The sequence below is a fragment of the Trichechus manatus genome, unplaced genomic scaffold (assembly GCF_000243295.1).
Source record: "Trichechus manatus latirostris isolate Lorelei unplaced genomic scaffold, TriManLat1.0 scaffold00070, whole genome shotgun sequence".
NCBI lineage: Eukaryota > Metazoa > Chordata > Mammalia > Sirenia > Trichechidae > Trichechus > Trichechus manatus.
This window is the reverse complement of record NW_004444006.1, coordinates 9188334-9204022: the sequence shown is the minus strand read 5'-3', so window position 1 is coordinate 9204022 and position 15689 is coordinate 9188334. Positions and strand designations below refer to the sequence as shown.

Genomic DNA, 15689 nt, shown 5'->3' with positions numbered 1-15689 from the left:
TGGAACCATCCTGTCCTGTTTTTGTAAATGTTTTGATATTGTCTGCTGTCTTCGGGGCATTCAGTGGTTATTTTCCTTGTTTATTGATTGTAGGTTTGTTTGTTTAGTCCTGCTTTTTTGTTTTATTTGGTTATGTCTGAGCAGGCGGGCTGTGCGTTCTTTGTTGTTTGCTCCTCTGTGGGTGTGATACTTTTCACCCCCTTCTCCAGTAGGCAGGGTCAGTGACTCAGGTATGGTACAGTAGGGCAGGTCCAGCTGAAGGGGAGTTGATGGGATGGGTTGTTTGTGGCACGTACCGGGGCTGACCGTGCGGACTGGGAATCAGTGCAGGGCAGGTTCCAGTAGGCCGTGCCTGTGCTGCTTGGGAGTGTGATGTTCAGTGCACGGCGCAGATAGGCAGGAAGGAGGGGGTAGATTGTGATGTGTGGAGCTAAGATGGGTATGGGAAAGATGAGAGATAGGAGAGAGGAACAGGAGCCAAAAACATACACACAAACAAAAAAGAGTGCTAAGGGAGCTTGCTATTGGCGTGGAGAGATGAGAGACTGAGAAATATGGTAAAACAAAAATGAAAAAAAAAAGAAAAAAATGAATAAGTTGAGAAACTGGAAATGAAGAAAGACAAAAAGGCAATAAGAGAGAAGGAAACTAAACAAAGAAATGAAAAAAAAAAACAAAAACAAAAACAAAAAAGAAATGCCCCCAGGCATGTCCCTATGCTTTTGCGCAGAGTAAGGGAGTAGCTTCCAAGCTGCGTGGTACTGCCTGGCTAGAAGGGGCTCCCAAGCCAAGAAAAGGAAAAGAAAACAAACAGACAAATCAGAGCAAACACACAAACAAAAAAGCCCCAGGGGTCCCACCAGCATGGCGACACAGGCCGGGAAGCAGTTTCACAGTTGAGAGGTGTTTCACCATCGTTTCAGGAAGAAGCAAAGATGGTGCACGGAGCCAAGTATTTGAGAGAAAGGAGGGGAGGTGGTGAGAGGAAAGGAAGAAATCTAAAGAAGCAGAAAAAAGCAACACCAGTAGCCAAAAAATGGCACTCAGGGAGCTGGCCAGTGCAGGCGGGTGGAATCCAAGCGGCACTGGGGGAAAGTTCATGCTTCCCGGCCAATAGACTGTGGCTGCAGGAAGTAGAGGAGGCTAAGTGGGGGTGAAGAAGGGTGGGGGGTGGGAAAGCCTATATCATGTGTTTCTGGTTGTTCTGTCTCCTGCTGGAAGCCCCATGAAGCTGCTTTCTCGTACCTCCTGTACGCTGATCTCTGATAGGAGTCCAAGATGGCAGATCTATGCTGCAGTAGCTGATAGGGGACCTCTGCATGTATCTTTCCTCGTGCTCTGTTCTCGGTCAGTTTCTTATTCCATTTGGTGCTTGGCTGAGTTCTTTATCTCTTCATTTGATGGTTAGGATTTCAGAATTGATGTGTGACTCTGTTTGACTTAGTTTTTCTGATCTTTGCTGTGGAGGGACGGCATGGTGCTTCTGACTATAGTGCCATATTGCCTGGAAGTCTCCTACCCAGTGGTTTTTAAGCAGGGTGTTATTCAGTTTCCATGAATTTGATTTTTTCCCTTATTCTTCCTGTTATTGATTTCTAATTTTATAGTGTTATGATCCAAGAAAATGCTTTGTGTTATTTCAGTGTTTTTGAATTTGTTGAGGCTTGCTTTGTGGTCTAACATGGTGTATTCCAGAAAATGATCCATGTGTGCTGGCAAAGAATGTGTGCTGTGCTGTTGTTGGGTGGAATGTTCTATGTCTATGAGATCAAGTTGGTTGATTGTGGTGTTTACATCTTCTGTATCTTGTTGATTTTTTTTCTAGTTGTTCTGTCCTTCATTGAAAGTGGTGCGTTAAAGTCTTCTACTATTACTGTGGGGTTGCCTGTTTCTCTTCAATTCTTTTAAAGTTTGTTTTCTGTGTTTTGGAGCTTTTTCATTTGGTCCATGGATATTTATTATGATTATGTCCTCTTGTTGGACTGATCCTTTAATCATTATATAATGCCCTTCCTTGTCTCTTTATGCTGGTTTTTTCTTTAAAGTTTATTTTACCAGAGATTAATATTGCCACTCCTGCTCTTTTTTTGGTTGCCATTTGCTTGATGTATTTTTTCCATCTTTTGATTTTTAGCTTATTTTTATCTTTGTGTTTAAGGTGTGTCTCTTGTAAGCAGCATATTGATGGGTCATGTGTTCTTATCCATTCTGCCACTCTCTGTCTCGACTGGTGCATTTAATCCATTTACACTCAGTGTAATTATTAATAGGTATGAATTTACTGCTGTCATTTTGTTGTGCTTTTTTTGTGGTGCTGATGATTTCTTTGTCCATATACTTTTCTGTGCTGAGTACTTTTTGTTTATGGATTTTCTTTTCATTTCCTTTGTTGCTGTTGATTTTGTGTTTACTGAATCTTTATGATTTTCTTCTTTCTATTATTTTGGTGAGAAGGTTTATTAATATTCTTTGTGGTTACTCTGTGTCTTAGTCATCTAGTGCTGCTATAACAGAAATACCACAAGTGGATGGCTTTAACAAAGAGAAATTTATTCTCTCACGGTCTAGGAGGCTAAAAGTCCAAATTCAGGGTGCAAGCTCCAGGGGAAGGCTTTTTCTCTTTGATAGCTCTGGGGAAAGGTCCTTGTCATCAATCTTCCCCCACTCTAGGAGCTTCTCAGCACAGGGACCCCTGGTCCAAAGGACGTGCATGCCTGGCTCTACTTTCTTGGTGGTATGAGGTCCTCGTGTCTCTCTTCTCGCTTCTCTCTTTTATATCTCAAAAGAGATTGACTTAAAACACAACCTAATCGGATAGACTGAGTTCTACCTCATTAACATAACTGCCACTAATCCCGCTTCATTAACATCATAGAGGTGGGATTTACAACATGTAGGAAAATCACATCAGATGACAAAATGGTAGACAGTTACACAATACTGGGAATCATGGCCTAGCCAAGTTGACACACATTTTTGGGGGACACAAATTACTTTTATCTGAAATTTAGTTTTATCTTCCTAAATTTAAAACAGTGTTCTATCTTGATATTGCCTTGACTTCCTCTCCATATGAAGTTCACAGAACTACACCAATTAAAACCAAAGAAACAAACCTGTTGCCGTCGAGTTGATTCAGACTCACAGTGACCCTATAGGACAGAGTGGAACTGCCCCATATGGAGCACCTGGTGGATTCAAACTGCTGACCTTTTGGTTAGCAGCTGTAGCTCTTAGCCACTATGCCACCAGTGTTTCCAAACTACACCAGTTATTCTCTCTGTTTGTTTTGAAGTTGTTGTCATTTACAGATTGATGTTTCTGGTTTCCTATTTTCAGGCTTATAGCTTTATTTTTGAAAAAATTCTTTATCTGGATTGGTTTCCGGGTGATGTTGTTATATGTCTTAATCTTAGGTTCTCGTCTGACGTTGCTGGTTCTCTGTGCAAAGGACTCCTTTTAGTATTTCTTGTAAGGTTGGTCTGGTTTTTACACATTCCCCTAATTTCTGTTTATGTGGAAATGTCCCAATTTCGTCAGTGTATTTGAAGGACAGTCGGGGCTGGGAAGGGAAGGGGGACTTGTATCTTGGTCCCTGGCATTCGGGGCTGCAGGAATGGGAAGGTTTATGCTGCTAATCATCAGTAGAGTTGGGGGGAGGAGGAGCGTGCTCCTCTGGTCACCGGGAGAGGGTGCCTGGGCTCTTCCCGTTGGCTGCAGCCAGCAATCGAGACCTTTTTCACTCCGGATGTATCTACACAGTTACTCTGTGTCCTGCTGGGAATTCTGTGAAGTTGCCTTCTGTGCTCCTCACCCGTGATTGCTGCCGCCTGTCTCAAGATGGCCATGCTGTGCCGAGCCAGCTAGCAGGGCCCTTCCACTCAGTCTCTTCTTGTTCATTGTTTTCAGTCAGTTTCTTCTTCCAATCAGTGTTCAGTCTAGTTCTTTATCCTTTCATTTGATGCTCAGGGTTCCAGGATTTCCCTCTGTGTCTGTTTCACTTGGTTTCTTGGGTCTTTGCTGTAGAGGGACAGCGTGGAGTGTCTGACTAAGCCACCATTTTTTCAATAATTCCTGTCCTTCCATAGATCAGTTTTGCCAGAACTTCATATAAGTGAAATACTGTTTCTACTTTTTTGCCTGACTTCTTTTGCTCAGCATGATTTTTTGAGATTCATACATATATTCACACATGTAGCAGTTCAGTTTTTTTTTATTACTGAGTAGTAGTCTATTGCATGAATACACCACAGATTGTTGATCCATTTTCCTGTTGCTGGACACCTGGGCTGTTTCTGGACTATTATGAATAAAGCAGTAGTTTTTCTTTTTTGACTCTTAGATGTCATCTCACAAATAGGGCTAAGCATGGAAAGGCTAATTGTTAAATAATCATTAATACCTGCTGTTTGAAATGTGAACCATATTCTCCTCTAACTTATCCCAGAAGATGCTACTTAATAATATTAAGTTTATATTTATAAATGATTATGATAAAATGTTTCCCACCTTGATTAAAACGACCATCCCTAGAAGTGAGGCCAAATGGGAGCAATCTTCCCAGGCTAGGTTTTCAACAACTTACGTTTTAATGGACGTTTTTCCAATACTGGCATTCAGGTCACCTGCAATGTTTATGTTAGCCACAAGTTTTACTGGCTATATGAGACTCAAGGGACATATCAATTGTGTCTGATATGTCTATATGCACCTTGACAAGGGGACTATGTACATAGAAATATGTCAGGGACCTGATTATCAGGGAGCTGGAACAGGATAGGGAAACTGAGTCCTGGTTGTGAGAAAGTCAGCGATAACCTGACTCATATGCTGAGATTAGCATGACCAGGCTGCATCACCCCAATAGAGTCCCAGTGCCAGGTGTCCAGGCGAGAGAACAAAGAGCATCTTCTGATTGCTTTGCATGTGAAACAAATAAACAAATCCTGGTTCTAATTTTTATTGGGTCAGGGTTTTTACATTTATTTCCATATCCTGTCACATTCCAAAAAGAACATTGTAGGGAATGTTCCAAAGGGCCTTCCAGATGAAGGAAGATCTGGTGTTTGTCTTTTGCAACTTAAGCTTCTGCACCTTTTCTGCTGCTGATTTGCAAACACTGCTGTGTTTGGCTGGGCTGAGCTCTTTGGGGCATAGGTATAGTATGGCTGATTGGTTTCTCCAGGTAGGAGAACTTTTCAGCATTTAAGCCATGTGCCTTTCAGTTTGTCATACTGTGGTGGCTTACATGTTGCTGTGATACTGGAAGCTTTGCCACTGGTATTTCAAATACCAGCAGGATCACCCTTGGTGGACAGGTTTCAGCTGAGCTTCCAGACTAAGACAGACTAGGAAGAAGGAACTGGCAGTCTACTTCTGAAAAAATTGGCCAATGAAAACCTTACGAATAGCAGCAGAACGCTGTCTGATATAGTGCTGGAATATGAGCCCCTCAGGTTGGAAGGCACTCAAAATGTGACTGGGGAAGAGCTGTCTCCTCAAAGTAGAGTCGACCTTAATGACGTGAATGGAGTCAAGCTTTCGGGACCTTCGTTTGCTAATGTGACACGACTCAAAATGAGAAGAAACAGTTGCAAGCATCCATTAATAATTGGAACATGAAATGTATGAATCTAGGAAAATTGGAAAATGTCAAAAATGAAACGGAACACATAAAGATCAACATCCTAGACTTTAGTGAGCTGAAATGGACTGGTATTTTTGAATCAGGCACTCATATGGTCTACTATCTGGGAATGACAAATTGAAGAGGAATGATGTTGTGTTCATTGTCAAAAAGAACACTTCAAGATCTATTCTGAAGTACAATGCTGTCAGTGATAGGATAATATCGATACACGTGCAAGGAAGACCAGTTAATACAACTATGATTCAAGTTTATGTACCAACTACTAATGCCAAAGATGAGGAAATTGAAAATTTTTACCAACTTCTGAATCTGAAATTGATCAAACATGCAATCAAGATGCATTGATAATTACTGGTGATTGGAACGTGAAAGTTGGAAATGAAGTAGAAGGATTTGTAGTTGGAAAATATGGCCTTGGTGATAGAAATAACACCAGAGATATCATGATAGAATTTTGCAAGACCAACAACTTCACTGCAAATACGTTTTTTCAACAACATAAATGGTGACTATACATGTGAACCTCACTGGATGGAAAACACAGGAATCAAATCGACTACATCTGTGGAAAGAGATGATGGGAAAGTTCAATATCATCAGTCAAAACAAGGCCAGGGGCCGACTGTGGAACAGATGATCAATTGCTCATGTGCAAGTTCAAGATGAAGCTGAAGAAAATTAAAACAAGTCAACAAGAGCCAAAATACAACTTTGAGTATATCCCACCTGAATTTGGAGACCTTCTCAAGAATAGACATGACTCATTGAACACTAATGACCGAAGACCAGACGAGTTGTTGGAAGACATCAACGACATCATACATGAAGAAAGCAAAAGATCATTAAAAAGACAGGAAAGAAAGAAAAGACCAAAATGGATGTCAGAAGAGACTCTGAAACTTGCTCTTAAACATAGAGTAGCTAAAGTGAATGGAAGAAATGATGAAGTAAAAGAGCTGAACAGAAGATTTCAAAGGGCAGATCGAGAAGACAAAGTAAAATATTATAATGAAATGTGCAAAGACCTAGATTTAGAAAACCAAAAGGGAAGACCACGCTCGGCATTTCTCAAGCTGAAAGAACTGAAGAAAAATTCAAGCCTTGAGTTGCAATACTGAAGGATTCTATGGGCAAAATATTGAATGATGCAGGAATCATCAAAAGCAGATGGAAAGAATACACAGTCACTGTATCCAAAAGAATTGGTTGACATTCAGCCATTTCAGGAGGTAACATATGATCAAAAACTGATGGTATTGAAGGAAGAAGTCCAAACTGCACTGAAGGCATTGGTGGAAAACAAGGCTCCAGGAATTGATGCAATACCAATTGAGATGTTTCAACAAATGGAATGCAGTGCTGGAAGTGCTCACTTGTCTATACCAAGAAATTTGGAAGACAGCTACCTGGTCAACCTACTGGAAGCCATCCATAATTGTACCCATTCTAAAGAAAGGAGATCCAACAGAATGGAAATTATCGAACAATATCATTAATATCACATACAAGTAAAATTTTGCTGAAGATCATTCAAAAGCAGTTGCAGCAGTACATCAACAGGGAACTGCCAGAAATTCAAGCTGGATTCAGAAGAGGACTTGGAACAAGAGAGATGATTGCTGATGTCAGATGGATCTTGGCTCAAAGCAGAGAATACCAGGAAGATGTTTACCTGTGTTTTATTGACCAAACAAAGGCATTTGACTGTGTGGATCATAACAAATTATGGATAACATTGTGAAGAATGGGATTTCCAGAACACTTAATTGTGCTCATGAGGAGCCTGTACATAGACCAAGAGGCAGTCGTTCAAACAGAACAAAGGCATACTGCATGGTTTAGAATCAAGAAAGGTGTGCATCAGGGTTGCATCCTTTCACCATACTTGTTCAATCTGTATGCTGAGCAAATAATCTGCGAAGCTGGACTATGTGAAGAAGAATGGGGCATCAGGATTGGAGGAAGACTTATTAACAACCTGCGATATGCAGATGATACAAACTTGCTTGCTGAAAGTGAGGAGGACTTGAAGCACTTACTGATGAAGGCTTCAGTATGGATTACACCTCAACATAAAGATAACAAAAATCCTCACAACTGGACGAAAAAGCAACTTCATGATAAATGGAGAAAAGATTGACGCCTAGAATTTCATTTTATTTGGATCCACAATCAATTCCCATGGAAGCAGCAGTCAGGAAATCAAACCATGTATTGCGTTGGGCAAATCTGCTGCAAAAGACCCATTTAAAGTGTTAAAAAGCAAAGATGTTACTTTGAGGACTAAGGTGCGCCTGACCCGTCATGATATTTTCAATTGCCTCATATGCATGCAAAAGCTGGACAAGGAATAAGGAAGACCAGAGAAGAATTGATGCCTTTGAATTATAGTGTTGGAGAATATTGAATATACCATGTACTGTCAGAAGAACGAACAAGTGTGTCTTGGAAGAAATACAGCCAGTGTGCTCCTTGGAAGTGATGATGGCGAGACTTAGTCTCGTGTACTTTGGACATGTTATCAGGAGTGACCAGTCCCTAGAGAAGGATATCATGCTTGGTAGAGGGTCAGAGAAAAAGAGGAGGATCCTCAACAAGATGGATTGACACCATGGCTTCAACAATGTGCTCAAGCATAGCAACGATTGTGAGGGTGGTGCAGGACTGGGCAGTGTTTCATTCTGTTGTACATAGGGTCACTATGAGTCGGAACCAACTTGACAGCACCTAACAACAACAACAAGTCCCTCTGTGGAGAGGAAAGGATCCTCAAGGTATCAACAGCTCTGAAGGGTGGTGGATGAGATGGAATTGTTGAGGAGAGGTCAGTTGACTATGATTGAGAAAGGTGTTTGCATCCAGGGAAACAGAATATTTGGGCAGAGATGATTTTAAATGTCTACTTGGGTGGAGTTTCTTATGAGAAGAACTTTAGGTGGAGTTAGGACCTAGGAGGTTAGCAACTGGGCAGTTCTGCCAATGCAAAGATAGTTTTGCAGGTGACAGGACTTGTAATCCACACTTAATGGTCATGTCCACTTCTTACAGGAGTTGTTTATATATAATCTTTCTATATGTCCTCTAAAACAGTCCTTAAAGGGAATCATTTTCTGGGCATGTAATTTCAGGTATAATCATAAAAATGTAAAGATCCTTGTTTTTATTGTCCCTTGCCATGGAATTATAATTTCTCTTCTGGGTGGACAATTTTGCATCTGAATAGTTCTTTAACATATTAGAGCCTCACATATCAGTGCCTTGTAAAACATCATTAAATTGATAAAATAAAAATAATTGATATTTTCCCCCCATACTCAAGCACTGTTTTTCTCCTTCTCTTGCCTGAAAGGAGTGGTTCTTTCTCTAACTGGTTACTCCTTTCTTGTCCTCTTGGCTCCCAAGCAGGCCTGGCTTTTCCCCAGCCATGTCCAAGGACAATAGGGGAGCAGTTCTGGAAAAAAAATATTTGAGCCAATGAAGTGTTAGCTAAGTTCTCCAGACAATTTGGGATCCTATGTGTTATACATGGACACATGATTGCATTAGTGATAAAAATGACATATGTTTTCCTTCTAAGTCCTGGAAAATGGAAGTCATTAGTCATAAGTGGCTAAATGAAACTGCGTTACAGAAAGCATTCTAGGCTTGCAAATATCCAGGTATCCAGAGCAGTGCTGTAAAAAGCAGACTTCATTTTCTTTCCTGATTCCCCATTTAGGGAAAGAAGGTAAGCTCATACTGTCCTAAGTCTAGTACCTATTGGAACAGACTGGGTGGAGGGAAAAGCTGAGATGTGGCATTAGACCTGCTAACTAGGGTGGACCAGGGACTGAGAAGGTGGCTTGGCTGACAGCAGTGGTGGTGGTATCCAAGGAATTCTGTGAACTCCAGTTGTGGTTCAGGTGAAAGACTGGCAAATGTGGGGGTTCCAGAGGGTGAATAGAGCCCAGCAGTAGGAATCTTAGGCAGGTAGTAAGAAGTCTAGGCAGATAGTTGCCATTTAAAAGGTCGGTGTCTGATTAGTGAGTGGGGACTCTGGCCCAGAGCTAGGGCACAGAAGCAGCAGCACTTTAGTCTCTGTGAAGGGGCCTGGCCAGAGTTAGACAGAACCTCAGACTTCACAGGGGTCCAGGATACTGGGCAGGTTTCCAGTTCAGGAACTTGGAAACAGTTTAATAGCAATAAAAAAATGACATATTTTCTCCTTCTATGTTCTGGAACAGAAATTTGAGAATCACTGTCTTAAAGGATGAGTTCAGTGAGGTTAGCCTGGTGAAAGGAGATGAGAGCATTCTAGGAAGAGGAGGGTGTGAGCCTAAGGGTAGAGGACACAAAGTAGCATGATGGGTATAAGGGGTTATAGGTAGTTCACTGTGGTTATAATAAAATGTTTGAGTCAGAAAAGTGGCAAGAGTTAATGCCAGAAGGGTTAGCAGTTGTTGGCTGTATACGGAGGGCTTGGAGTGCCAGGCTAAGCTCCTTGTAGGCCGTGGGCAGCCACTGGAGATTTTTTTGTTGTTGTTAACAGCTTTATTGGGGTCTAATTCACATACCATACAACTCACCCATTTAAAGCCTACAATTTAATGGTTTTTAGTATATTCACAGAGTTGTGCAACCATCACCACAATTGGTGCTTTTAAAACATTTTCATTACTACAAAAACAAACTCCTTACTCTTTAGCCATTCCACCCTCCCCCCACCCCAACCTCCCAGCCCTAGGCAAACACTATCTACTTTCTTTCTGTCTCTATAAAAAACCTGTTGCCTTCGAGTGGATTCTGACTCATAGCGACCCTATAGGACAGGGTAGAACTGCCCCATAGGGTTTCCAAGGAGCGGCTGGTGGATTCGAACTGCCAGACCTTTTGGTTAGCAACCGTGCTCTTAACCACTGCACCACCAGGGCGCCTTCTGTCTATAGATTTACCTGTTCTGGACATTTAATATAAATGGAATCATATAATATGTGACCTTTTCTGACTGGCTTCTTTCACTTAACGTTTTCAAGGGCCATCCATGTTGTAGCATGTATCAGTACTTCATTCCATTTTATGGTTGAATAACATTCCAGTGTATGCGATATACCACAATTTGTTTATCCATTCATCAGTTGATGGACATTTGGTTAGTTTCTCCTTTTGGCTAATGTGAATAATACCCCTAGGAACATTTGTGTACAAGTATTTGTGTGGGCATATATTTTCATTTCCCTTGGGTATATACCTAGGAGTTGAAGTCCTGGGTCATATGGTAATTTCTATGTTTAATCTTGTAAGGAACTGCCAGACTGTTTTCCAAAGTGGCTGTACCATTTTACATTTGGACCAGCAGTGTATGAGAGTTCTGATTTCTCCACATCATCACAAACACTTATCTGACTTTTTGATTATAGCCTTCCTAGCAGGTGTGAAGTGGTATCTCATTGTGGTTTTGATTTGCATTTCCTTGATGATTAACGATGTTGAGCATCTTTTCATGTGCTTATTGGCCATTTGTATATCTTCTTTGGAAAACTGTCTATTCAAGTCTGTTGTCCATTTTTTAATTTTTTTTCGTTGTTGAGTTGTAGTTTTTAAATATATTATGGATATAAAACCTATATCAGATGTATGATTTCCAAATATTTTTCCCATTCTGTATATTGTCTTTTCATATTCTTGATAATGTTCTCTGGTGCACAAAAGTTTTTAATTTTGATGAAGTCCAATTTTTCTATTTTTTTTCTTTGATTGCTTGTGCTTTTGGCATCATATCTAAGAAACCATTGCCAAATCCAAGTTCATGCAGGTTTATGTCTGTTTTCTTGTAAGAGTTTTATAGTTTCAGCTCTTACATTTAGGTCTTTGATTCTGGTAAGAATATAATAAAATATTATAATAAAAACATAATAAAAACATCTGCCCATTCCACAAATTTTACATTTATAATTCAGTGACAATGTCATTCTTTTGCATGTGGATATCCAGTTGAAAAGAGTATTCTTTTCCCCACTGAACTGTTTTGGCACCCTTGTCAAAAATTAATTGACTGTAAACCACTATAGAATTTTAAGCAGAGGTGTGACATAATTACTTTTATAATTATTTTAAGACAATATCACTGGCTACTATGTAGAGAATGTATTGGAGGAGGCCAAGAGAGGAGGCAGGGAGACTACTGAGTAGGGAGTTGCAATTATCCAGGCCTGAGATGATGGTAACTTGGACCACAGTGGTAGCAGTGGAGATGGAGAGGAGACAGTTAGGTTATACTTGGGAAATAAAATTAGTAGGACTTGGTGACTACCTAATTGCATATGTGTGTGTGTGTGTGTGTGTGGGTGTGTGTGGGTGGGTGTGTGTGTGTGGGTGGGTGGGGTAGTAAAAAGAGGGGAAGGGTCAAAGATGACTTAGGTTTTGGGGTTTGGGTCAAGAATGATCTTCAGATTTCTAGATTGGGTAGTTACGTGGATAGTTGTGTCATTTACTACCACACAGATTGAGAAGCAACTTTTTTGGGAGGAGGTTAATGAATTTAGTTTGGAATGAATTTGAGATTAAATACGAGATTTTCAAGCAGAGATGTCCAGTAGGCAGTTGGGATATGGGTCTAGACTAGAGCTTGGGCAAGAGCCCTGGGGTGGAGATAATGACTTGGGAGTCATTAGCACATAGTGGGAGTAGAAGCTCTGGGAGAGCCCAAGGACGAGTATAAAGAGTGAGAAGATGGCCTAGGACTGAGCCCTTTGGGAGGAAGAATAGGAGTCCAAAAAGGGAAAGAGAAGAAACGGCCCTTGATGTGGGAGGAAAAATAGAAGGGTCTATAGGAATCCAGTGGAAGGAGGGAATTTTAAGGAGGGAGTGATCAGTAGTGTCACTTCCATCACAGAGGTCCAGAAAAATAAGGTCTGAGAAGTGCCCACGTATCTTTCCTGTTTCCATGCCCACACATATAGGTTTGTTTTATAAATAACATCACTCCATACTTCTTATGGATGGCAATTTTAAAAAATACTGTAGAATCAATAACCTTTGCACATTATTTTCCATAACTGGTGCCTGAAGGTGTTGCTGGCAGTGTCTGTTGGATATTTGTTGGTGTCTTAGGTGAGGCCAGCTTTCATTGGCATCTTCTGTGCTAATCTTTCCTATCCTGAATTGAGGATATTAAAAGCTAAACTGTAGTTTGGATTCCAAAATGAACTCTAAATGTTCTTAGGGTGAATGTTTGATCTGTTTTCTTTCTTTCTAATCTTCTGTATTTTAAAAAAACCTTTTTACAGGTATGTGAAACAGGCCAAAGAAGCCACTAAGAATGGAGATCTGGAAGAAGCACTTAAACTTTTCAATTTGGCAAAGGACATTTTTCCCAATGCAAAGGTGCTGAGCAGAATCAGAAAAATACAGGAAGCCTTGGAGGAGTTGGCAGAACATGGAGATGATGAATTCACAGATGTGTGCAACTGTGGCCTGCTGCTTTATCGAGAACTGCACAACCAACTATTTGAGCACCAGAAGGAAGGTGTAGCTTTCCTTTATAGCCTGTATAGGGATGGAAAAAAAGGTGGTATTTTGGCAGATGATATGGGATTAGGGAAGACTGTTCAAATTATTGCTTTCCTTTCTGGTATGTTTGATGCTGCACTTGTGAATCATGTACTGCTGATCATGCCAACTAGTCTTATTAGCACGTGGGTAAAAGAATTTGTCAAGTGGACTCCAGGAATGAGAGTCAAAGCCTTTCATGGACCTAGCAAGGATGAACGTACCAGAAACCTCAATCGGATTCAACAAAGGAATGGTGTCATTATCACCACATACCAAATGTTAATCAATAATTGGCAGCAGCTTTCAAGCTTGAATGGCCAAGAGTTCGTGTGGGACTATGTTATCCTTGATGAAGCACATAAAATAAAAACCTCATCCACCAAGTCAGCAATATGTGCTCGTGCTATCCCTGCAAAGAATCGCATCCTCCTCACAGGAACGCCAATCCAGAATAATTTACAAGAATTGTGGTCCTTGTTTGATTTTGCTTGTCAAGGGTCCCTACTAGGGACATTAAAAACTTTTAAAATGGAGTATGAAAATCCTATTACTAAAGCAAGAGAGAAGGATGCTACCCCGGGGGAAAAAGCCTTGGGATTTAAAATATCTGAAAACTTAATGGCAATCATAAAACCCTATTTTCTCAGGAGGACTAAAGAAGAGGTACAGAAGAAAAAGTCAAGCAACCCAGAGATCAGACTTAGTGAAAATAATCCAGATGTTGATGCCATTTGTGAAATGCCTTCCCTTTCCAGGAAAAATGACTTAATTATTTGGATACGTCTTGTACCGTTACAAGAAGAAATATACAGGAAATTTGTATCTCTAGATCATATCAAGGAGTTGTTAATGGAGACACGCTCACCTTTGGCTGAGCTAGGTGTCTTAAAGAAGTTGTGTGATCATCCTAGGTTGCTGTCTGCACGGGCTTGTTGTTTACTCAATCTAAGGGGTCCCAAATTCTCTTCTCAAAATGAAAATGAGGGAGAAGAGTCTTCAGATGTGGCCCATATTGATCAAGTAACTGATGATACAGTGATAAAAGAATCTGGAAAAATGATCTTCCTAATGGACCTACTTAAGAGACTGCGGGATGAAGGGCATCAAACTCTGGTCTTTTCTCAATCAAGACAAATTCTAAACTTCATTGAACATGTCTTAAAGAATAGACACTTTAAGACACTGCGAATTGATGGAACAATTACTCATCTTTTGGAACGAGAAAAAAGAATTAATTTATTCCAGCAAAATAAAAAGTACTCTGTTTTTCTGCTTACCACTCAAGTTGGTGGTGTTGGTTTAACATTAACTGCAGCAACTCGAGTGGTCATTTTTGACCCTAGCTGGAACCCTGCAACTGATGCTCAAGCTGTGGATAGGGTTTACCGAATTGGACAAAAAGAAAATGTTGTGGTTTATAGGCTAATCACTTGTGGGACTGTAGAGGAAAAAATATATAGAAGACAAATTTTCAAGGACTCATTAAGAAGACAAACTACTGGTGATAAGAAGAACCCTTTCAGATATTTCACTAAACAAGAATTAAGAGAGCTCTTTACAATAGAAGATTTTCAGAACTCTGCAACCCAGCAGCAGCTTCAGTCTTTGCATGCTGCTCAGAGAAGATCTGATAAGAAACTGGACGAACATATTGCCTACCTGCACTCTTTGGGAATAGCTGGAATCTCAGACCATGATTTGATATACACACATGATCTAGCTGTCAAAGAAGAGCTTGATGTGACAGAAGAATCTCAGTATATTCAACAAAGGGTTCAAAAAGCTCAATTCCTAGTTGAATTAGAGTCTCAAAATACAGAGCTCCTGATGGAAAGACAAAGAACAGTAAATGAAGGGGCCTGGCCTAGAGAACCTGTGTTTCCTTCTCAAACAAAGAAGAAATGCCCTGAATTAAATAAACCACAGTTTCGGCCTTCAGCTCTTATAACTACTCATCATACCCAGGAAGAAGATATCAGTTTCCAAATGGCAAGTGTAATCATCGATGATCTGGCTGAAGACAGCGAGAAACAAGATCTCTCCAGTATAAAGATGAACACTTCTGTCCTTCAAGATGGTAGGCACACATATGAAAATAACTTTGATGCCGAGTTTGCGGCGACTTTACCCAGAGGGTATGGAGGTGTAGAAGAAATTTGCACTGATTCTTTATTGGAAATGACAAAAAGCTTTACAACTGACAATGAGGCTCTACAAAAGGAGGCATTGCAAGAGAACCCTCAGGGAAGTTTTAACTATTTACTTAACAAATCAATCAAAACTGATCTTGGGCCAAATCTAGATCAACTAAAGGATGATGAAATTCTACATCACTGCAATCTATGGCCCATTAATCATACAATAAATAAAAATACAGAATTGAATACATCCATTATTGAAATAACTGATGATTTGTCAGCATCCCATAGTGCTCTGCAGGATGCTCAAGCAAATGAGGCCAAGTCGGAAGAGGAACCTTTAGCATCTTCACCACAGTATGCCCAGTCAG

The 15689-nt window shown here is 40.4% G+C and overlaps 1 protein-coding gene across 1 annotated transcript in view; it reads left to right on the top strand.

Moving 5' to 3' along the window:
* Positions 1-15689, top strand: part of ERCC6L (ERCC excision repair 6 like, spindle assembly checkpoint helicase) — a 28854-nt gene that overhangs the window by 11394 nt on the left and 1771 nt on the right. The window contains exon 2 of the mRNA XM_004380145.2: positions 12916-15637. Within this exon, the coding sequence (XP_004380202.2) occupies positions 12916-15637 (2722 nt within the window). The remainder of the gene's footprint in view (positions 1-12915; positions 15638-15689) is intronic.